The 8,796-nt window shown below is 42.2% G+C and overlaps 1 protein-coding gene across 1 annotated transcript in view; it reads left to right on the top strand.

Moving 5' to 3' along the window:
- lrriq1 (leucine-rich repeats and IQ motif containing 1) overlaps positions 1 to 8,796 on the top strand; it is a gene marked incomplete in the record, with an annotated part of 72,332 nt that overhangs the window by 1,406 nt on the left and 62,130 nt on the right. The window contains 4 exon segments of the mRNA XM_024281986.2: positions 914 to 1,010; positions 1,504 to 1,661; positions 3,720 to 3,794; positions 5,944 to 7,365. Coding sequence (XP_024137754.1) covers positions 914 to 1,010; positions 1,504 to 1,661; positions 3,720 to 3,794; positions 5,944 to 7,365 — 1,752 coding nt within the window.

Below are 8,796 nucleotides of genomic sequence, written 5' to 3'. Positions count from 1 at the left end.
GCCCAGTCTCTTTCTTATGGTGGAGTCGTGGACACTGACCTTAATTGAGGTAAGTGAGGCCTGCAGTTCTTTGGATGTTGCCCTGGGACCTTTTGTGACCTCTCGGATGAGTTGTCTCTGCGCTCTTGGGGTAATTTTGGGGGGCCAGCCACTCCTGGGAAGGTTCACCACTGTTCCATGTTTTCGCCATTTGTGGGTTAAGGCTCTCACTGTGGTTCGCTGGAGTCCCAAAGCTTTAGAAATGGCTTTATAACCTTTACCAGTTTGATAGATCTCAGTTACTTTTGTTCTCATTTCTTCCTGAATTTCTTTGGATCTTGGCATGATGTCTAGCTTTTGAGGTGCTTTTGGTCTACTCCTCGGTGTCAGGTAGCTTCTGTTTAAATGATTTCTTGATTGAAACAGGTGTGGCAGTAATCAGGCCAGGGGGTGGCGACAGAAATTGAACTCAGGTGTGATAAACCACAGTTAAGTTATTTTTTAACAAGGGGGGTAATCACTTTTTCACATGGGGCTATGTGGGTTTAGATTTTTTTCTCCCTAAATAATGCAAACATTCATTTTAAAACTGCATTTTGTGTTTACTTGTGTTATATTTGACTAATATTAAAATGTGTTTGATGATCAGAAACATTTTGTGTGACAAATATGCAAAAGAATAAAAAGTCAGGAAGGGGGCAAATAGTTTTTCACACCACTGTATATATATTTATATATATATATATGGAGAGAGAGAGAGAGAGAGAGAGAGAGAGAGAGAGAGAGAGAGAGAGATAAAATATGAATCAAAGGCAGACGATTTTTCGCTACTCTGGGAGTAGATGATGAACTGTTTTTGTCAGAACTAAACTTGTGTAAGTTTGATGGAGAACTTTGGTCTCTGTGACGACACTAAAGACGCCTCTGACTGCAGGAGCTGGAGCCTTTTCCATCATCTCTGCTCAGATACTTTGAGATCTCGAGGAGTAGAGCTGCAGCCTGTGAGAAACTGCTTCTGGAAGACCTCAATGGTATGTAGACTGATCATAGGAAGCACCAGACATGATAGAGTCATCATGTTATGGAAATGTTGGTATTAGAATAGAAAACAAATCTGTATCTGTACATAGACAAATAAAACTATACATGAATTGGAAAACAACAAATCCAAAAGTAAACAAAGAAACAGAAAATGCACCTTAAACATACATCTGTCTAATCATACACACACATGTAATTACATATAAAGATGGTTAAGCAAAGTTTCATTATTGTTTATTGTTTGTTTTATTACCTGGAAAATATGGAAACTGAAATCCAATGCGGACATCATTTATCAGTTCTGAGACAGTGGAGACATGGAGCTGCTACTACACTCTGACAACATATATTATAAAGTAACGACTAATCAACTATTAAATTAGTCGTCAACTATTTTAATAGTCATTTAGTCGTCATTAGTTGACTAATCGTGGCAGCCCTGATGCTATAAGAAAGTGTTATATTTGTCTGTTGGTGTCTCAGATGAGACGGTGGGGAGCCATACTGGCTTTTTATCAGAGAGCAGCAAAAATGAGGTGGAGCCAGAGATGAGCTGGGGGGAGGAGATGGAGACGGGTGGGCGAAGGCAGCAGCGAGAGGACTTCCAAAGAGAACTGAGGAAGATCATGGAGGCAGAGAAGGTAAACCTCTTCAAGTTGAGCCGGGTGATCAGTTGATTGGTTGACACCGCATTTAAAAATGAAAGATGCCAAGGCATCTACTTAAAGGGCCTAAATCCTTCTTTTCCCAAGCCTTTCACAGTAAACTACTGTGTTTCTGTATAAATCATAAAATATGAATTTGGGGCACTAAAGAACATTTTTTAAATTGAATAAGTTATTTTTGTGAGCTTTTTTCCTACCCAGAAGTAAAATTTATTGATCTCCCAGGCTCCACCTTTCAGTCCTTGTGGGTGCCGCCCATTTCATGATGTCATCCTAGAGCTGACCTCGGCAGCGTGTCCTTTCTCCCACGGAAACAAACATCCAAACTATTGCAAACATGGATGTGCTTAATGTGCGTATAAAATGAAAGCGTTTTGCCGAAATGCAGACAGTGGGTGTGTGTGTCAGTCTGGCGGTGGAGCTGACAGGGCAGACTCTTTCCTGGAAGGGGCTGTTCTCACTGTCTTCATACATATAAATATGGCACCCCTAACTGTACCAGCTACCCGATCACATGCGCTGACAATACGTCACTTCCGCTAAAGCATACGTAGTATTTGTGCATGAGCAGAGTGATCAGGTAGCCGGGACAGATTGAGGTGCATAAATGAATATGGGGTGGGGAGCTGCTCGTTTTCATGGTTGGGAGGGGCTGGTGCTCAGAGAGCAGGTTTTTAGAGGAATGCTCAGAGATGCATGAATTGATCCAAATACTGCTTTGGAGAGGTTTTTCATGAGCAGTTAACATTACAATACATTTAAAAGTTCAGAAGAGTTAATTTTGCATGTCATCAGCCCTTTAAGATACGTGGAAATGCCTGATGAGGCGTTCAAGATACGAAGTGAATGGACCACACAGAAGCATAAACCGCCTGACGCCTCAAAGGGCTTTATCCCGCTCACACCATGGTCACTTGTCAAAGAAAGAAATATTAGATGGATTAATAGACCTTTACTCCTGTTATCTTCATAAGTTATGATCAGTTTTTACAAGAAGCGGACTGGTAGATCTGAAGTGTTGTCATGGTAACGGCTGCTGATCTTCACCGACCTCGCTCTGCAGCAGCAAAGAAAGTGGTTTATAAGCTAGACGTCACGTTAAGTGATCCAAAGCCTCATTTCAGAGGGAAAGTTCCTTCCTCACTTCTTGTTTTGTCTAGACAATGAAGCTAAAGTTTGTTTTAAAGAATGAAAGTCTACGAATAATTTCAGAGATCGCTTTTAGTGCAAAAAAAATCCACTATTAATTGTAATCATTAAATGTGGATCAACAAACCATTTAAAATTATATTTATACGCTTCCGGGCTGCACGGTGGCGCAGTGGTTAGCGCTCTTGCCTCACAGCGAGAAGGCCCCGGTTCGACTCCCGGCTGGGACCTTTCTGTGTGGAGTTTGCATGTTCTCCCCGTGCATGCGTGGGTTTTCACCGGGGACTCCAGCTTCCTCCCACCATCCAAAAACATGCTTCATAGGTTAATTGGTGACTCTAAATTGCCCCTAGGTGTGAATGTGAGAGTGAATGTGTGTGTGATTGAGGCCCTGCGACAGACTGGAGACCTGTCCAGGGTGAACCCCGCCTTCGCCCTTCAGTAGTCGGGATAGGCTCCGGCACCCCCATGACCCCGTAAGGGACAAAGTGGTCAAGAAGATGAATGGATGGATTTATACGCATCCATTTACTCTGTATCAGTAATGAGGTAAACAAGACAGAAAGACAGACTTCAAACTCTTTCATATGTTAGAGGTAACATTGCCCTTAGTGGTCAGAGGCGACAGAGATCTGTCATGTCCATCATAGTGAAGGACAGAGATCTTCCTACTGTGGTGATAAACTCTGGAGTAATGTCTATCCATGTTCAAACTTTCTGTTCTTCTGGTTACCAACTGGCGTTTTTGGCTGGCGCCATAAACTAAAACACTGAGTTTCAGTGAGCAGCACTTCTTTTCTGCGTGCATTTTCAATTTGTAATCGCCATGGTAAAACAAAAGGTAGCACTTGATTTTACATTTATTGATGCCCTTTTTGCAATTAGATGCATCAGATGGAGCTTGAGCTGTCGCTGAAAAGAGCTCATGGTGTGTTTGAAGAGGAGCTGCCGCTTCAGCAGGTTCGTCGTTTCCCAGCATCATCAGAAAAAGTTACCGTATACTACAAGATGAAACTGGAGCCTGTGGTCAAAGTGTAGCATTTGTACATGGTGTTTCATTCGTAAATTAGGCCAGGGATCCGTAATCTTTGATGCTAAAAGAGTCATTTGAGCCAGTTTGTTACTGACCATAAGCCAGCAAAAACCACAGAGCCCCACTTTATTGTGCAGAAAAACACTTTTATAAGGTTTTTGTAGCAGTAAAGGCATTTATTCATAAATTATATATGTATTACTCATTACTGTGTACACTATATTACCAAAAGTATTGGCTCACATATCCATATGATCTGAATCAGGTGTCCTTATCACTTCCTTATCAGCCTCAGACATGCAGACAGTTGTTACAAACATTAGTGAAAGAATGTTCTGCTCAGGATCTCAGTGAATTCCAGAGTGGAACTGTCATAGGATGACACCTGTACAACAAATCCAGTGGAGAAAGGTCCTAAATCTTCCACAGTCGACTGTCTGCTCTATCAGAACAACATGGTAGAGTTTAGGAACAACAGCATCTCAGACACCAAGTGGTCGACCACATAAACTGATGGAGAGAGGTCAGAGGATGCTGAAGGTCAAAGAGGTCGTAGACTTTCTGCAGTCAATTGTTACAGAGCTCCAACCTTCATGTGACCTTCAGATCAGTCTGAGTACACAGAGAGCTTCATGAATGGGTTTCCATGGCAGCAGCTGCATTCAGACACACATCAACAAGTACAATGTAAAGCGTGGATGCAGTGGAGTAAAGCACACCGTCACTGGACTCTAGAGCAGTGGAGATGTCTTTTCTGGAGGGAGGAATCACACTTTTCCATCTGGAAATCTGATGGACCCGTCTGGGTTTGGAGGTTGCAGGAGAACAGGACATTTCAGACTCCATTGGTGGAGGAGGAATGATGGTGTGGGCTTGTTTTTCAGACCTCTTAGTTCCAGTGAAAGGAACTCTGAATGAAACATTTTGGACAATTCCATGTCACCAACCTTGTAGGAACTGTTTGGAGCAGGCTTTCTTCTTCCAACATGACTGTTCACCAGAGCACAAAGCAAGGTCCATAAAGACATGGAGGACAGAGTCTGACCTGGACTGATCTGTACAGAGTCTGACCTGAACCCCATAGAACACCTTTGGATGAATTAGAGCAGAGACTGAGAGCCAGACCTTCTCCACCAAAATCAGTGTGACCTGAACAATGAGCTTCTGGAAGAATGGTCCAGAATTCCTAGAAACACTCCTCAACCTTTGGACAGTCTTCTAGAAGAGTTGAAGCTGGAATATCTGCAAAAGGAGGACCAGCATCATTTGGACTCTATGGGTCAGGAATGAGATGGACCTTCAGTGCAGATGTGAGTCAAGGAAGGGGAGACAATACTTCTGGTATTACAGTGTAAATATTTATATAAATATTTCATTTTCTTTACTTTTGACAGCATTACATTTAAGTTGCTTTGAAAATTAAATTCAACATGTGCCAAGTAAGATCCTCCTGCTGCAGCTGATTTAAAAAGTAATTTAAAATGTAACGATTTAATTTAAAAATGCTGGAAACTCAAGTCAAACAGCCATTGTCTATCGTTATGACTTTAGTCACCTTCATCCTTTCCTCTTTTTTCATTCTAAATAAAATCAAGACAGCCTTGGTGTAGAATCCATTAAAACTCCCTATTCATGTATCTATATACATTAAGAACTTTGCCCTTAGACAGAAACCAGACACTGTTGTGCAGCAGAAAATATTTGCTTCATTTTTTTGTAAAAATGAACTGATTGTTTTGCTCAGTAATCTGACTTGCGAATTTATGAGGAGTGAAAGAGCACACCAGATCTCTTGACTTTAGTTTAATAGATTACCTCATTTTAAAAAATCAAAACATGAATGATAAAACTTAAATACTTATTTATTCAAAGCACTAGAATTTGTCTTTAAAGTGAAGCCAGAATCAAAGAATAAAAGATCCACTTTTGGCTCCAGAGAATTAGAGAGCCCTGCTTTCAGTAGAATGACTAAAATTGAGTTCGCATTGATCACACTCTTTTCTGTTACTAAGCTTTCAAAAATGTGTTTTAAGAAAAAAAAAACATATGAAGTAACTCCAGCATCCTCTTGATTAGGATCACTTTAGTAAGCTACAAAAACGAGTGGAGGATGAAAGGCGGATGATTGAGGAGCAGCTAAAGAGCAGCAAGGAGGAAGATGAGGAGAAGAAAAACAATGAGGAGAAAAAACAACAAGAGGAGGTAAGCAAAGGGAAAAAACCAGAGGAAGCATGTAGGAAACCTGTGGAAATACAACTTCAAGAGGAAGGGAGGAAGAAAAAGATGAATGAAAAGTGGAGAGAAGATGAAGATGTGATGAAGAAAACAAGTGAAAATGAAAAAAACTGGACGGAGGATGATGTCAAGAGGAAAGAAGAGAATAGAAAGCAACACCAACACAGGAGAGAACAGACAGAAGAAAGACTGAGGGGAAGAATAACAAACAAGAAGAGAGCTGAAAAAGGATCTCAAAAGGAGGATGAAGAGAAACCGCTGGAGGTGGTCAGTGAGGTCAATAGTAAGGGTGAGGAAAGAAAAATGGAATCAAAATTCGGTCTTCAAGGTCTTAAAGATGAACCGAGAACTGTAGAAGAGGAGGAAGGGGAAACAAGGGGTTCTGCTGAGGAGAGAGAGAAGCCAGGGAGGAGGATGAGGCCTGCAAAGGAAATGGAAGAGAATTCTGAAGAGGAGGAGACAGACCGGAAGATGCTGGATAAAAGTGTGGAAAGAAAGAGGGAGAAAACTGTAGAAACAAAGGAGAAAAACAAACTTTGTGAAAGCGAAGACAAACGAGAGGATGAGGATTGGAGACCAGAGGAAGAGAATCACAAAATAAAGCAGATGAACAAGGAAACAAAGAGGATCCTCCAGGAAAACACGGATGTGGATAACCAAGACGGGCCGAAAAGGTGTGAAGAGAGATGGACAGATGATGATGAGTGCATGTTGAAAGGAAAGAAACCTCAAGAAAAATCTAAAAATGTTAATGGACACGAGAATGGAAAGGTGGATGGAGAAATGCTTCAAAAGAGGAAAAAAAGGGTGATCATGATGAATGGAGGCAGAGATGGAAAAGAAGATACCAAGAACAAAGTGATGATGATATCCATGACTGAGCTACAGCCAGAAAAGGAGCAAAATCAAAGCCTGGACCCAGCTTGTTCTTCCATGACAGGTCTTATTAGACCTAAAACTCCACAGAACTGCTTTCTAACAAAAGACACGTCTGAAGAATCCACCTCAGAGGCAGGAACCTGCGCAGGAGAAGCCAGCGCCCCCTGCTGCTCTGTGCTTGCAGGCCTTCCAGAGCGCGCACAGCAGAAGAGGCTGTCCTGGAGGAAGAACTGCATCTCCTGGTCCACCCTGTCCCTCCAGAACAGGAGCAGACCAAAAGGTTCTGTCCAGACTCAGAGAAGGCCAATGAAGAAGGCTGACAGACTGCCCCCCCTCTGCACAGACGCTCTGCTTCAGGCTGCAGGTCAGAGACCCCTGCAGGAGGTAAGTGAGCCTCAACACGCCCAGACATTTCTGCACCTGCTCAGTTCGTCATTGAAACGCTTTGCTGCATTAAGCTGAGTATTGGAAGTAAAAAAAGAACACATTTGAAAATCTTTAGTTGTGTGTTTGTCCTTTCACCATATAGTGGAGGAAAAAGGAATTTGATCTCTTGCAGATTTTGTAAGTTTGCCTACTGAAAAAGAAACTGAGCATCTTTTATCCCGATGGTTTATTTCACCAGAGAGATACAGAAAATATCACAGAAAATCAAAATATCCACTTTCAAGAAGTTATAGTAATGGATTTACATTTCATTGAGAATCTGGTCCCTGTTTGTGGCCAGACCCTCATCAGCAGCTCAGAGGTTTCCTGTAGTTAATGATCAGTTTCTGCACAGATCAGTTTTGTTCCAGTTTTGTTTACATGATTTGTAAATCATTCCGATCAGGTGGCTGTTGCTTAGCAACCCTGAGCTTCAGCTCTCTCCAGAGGTGTTCTATGGACTGAAGTCCAGGGACTGTCTGACCTCTCCATGACCTTCATCTGCTTCTTCACTCATTCCCTGGTTGTCTTGGCTGTTTGTTTTGGGTCATGATCCTGTTGGAAGACCCGTCCACGACCCATTTAATCCTCCTGGTGGAGGGAAGGAGGGTCTCACTCAGGATTTGACAGTACATGGCTCCGCCCATCCTCCCTTTGACACGGTGGTGTAGAAAAACACTGCAAAGCATAATGCTTCCACCTCCGTGCTTGGCAGTGGGGATGTGTTCTTGGACTTATGGAGCATTTCTCTTCCTCCAAACAGCTGACTTGATGCCAAAGAGCTCCATGTTGGTCTGATCTGACCACAGCAGCTTCTCCCAGTCACTCAGTGAATCGGTGTTCAAGTGGTATGTGACCTTTAACCTCCAGCTTGTTGCTGATGGTTCTGAAGTCCATTCTGGTCTGTGCAGGTCTACAATCTTCCCCCTTAAATCCACTGAAAGTCTTTAGTCTTTCCATGTTGGAGAGTTTGGAGTCTGATGGATGATTCTGAGGACAGGTGTCTGTTCTACAGGTGATCAGTTCAAACAGGTGTCTGTTCTACAGGTGATCAGTTCAAACAAGTGTCTGTTCTACAGGTGATCAGTTTAACAATAGCATAAACTTGTACTGCGGGGAGATGTTCATGGGAAGTGATAAAAGAGACTACAATTGGTAGTGATAATTTCCCCATCCTTATTGACATGGGTGTGGATCTGGAACAATGTGACAGAGTCAATATTGCAAAATGGATATTTAAAAAGGCTAAATAGGACTTATTTCAACATATATGTGATCTGGAACTTCTGAAGGTTAGTGTTTAACAAGGAGTTGATAACTTCAACAACAATGTTTGTGAAATACTTCTGAAAGCAGCAACACAAGCGATTCCTCGAAGTAAGGGAGGGA

Source organism: Oryzias melastigma, linkage group LG6, assembly GCF_002922805.2.
Source record: "Oryzias melastigma strain HK-1 linkage group LG6, ASM292280v2, whole genome shotgun sequence".
Taxonomy (NCBI): Eukaryota; Metazoa; Chordata; class Actinopteri; order Beloniformes; family Adrianichthyidae; genus Oryzias; species Oryzias melastigma.
This window is presented reverse-complemented; position numbering and strand designations above follow the sequence as displayed.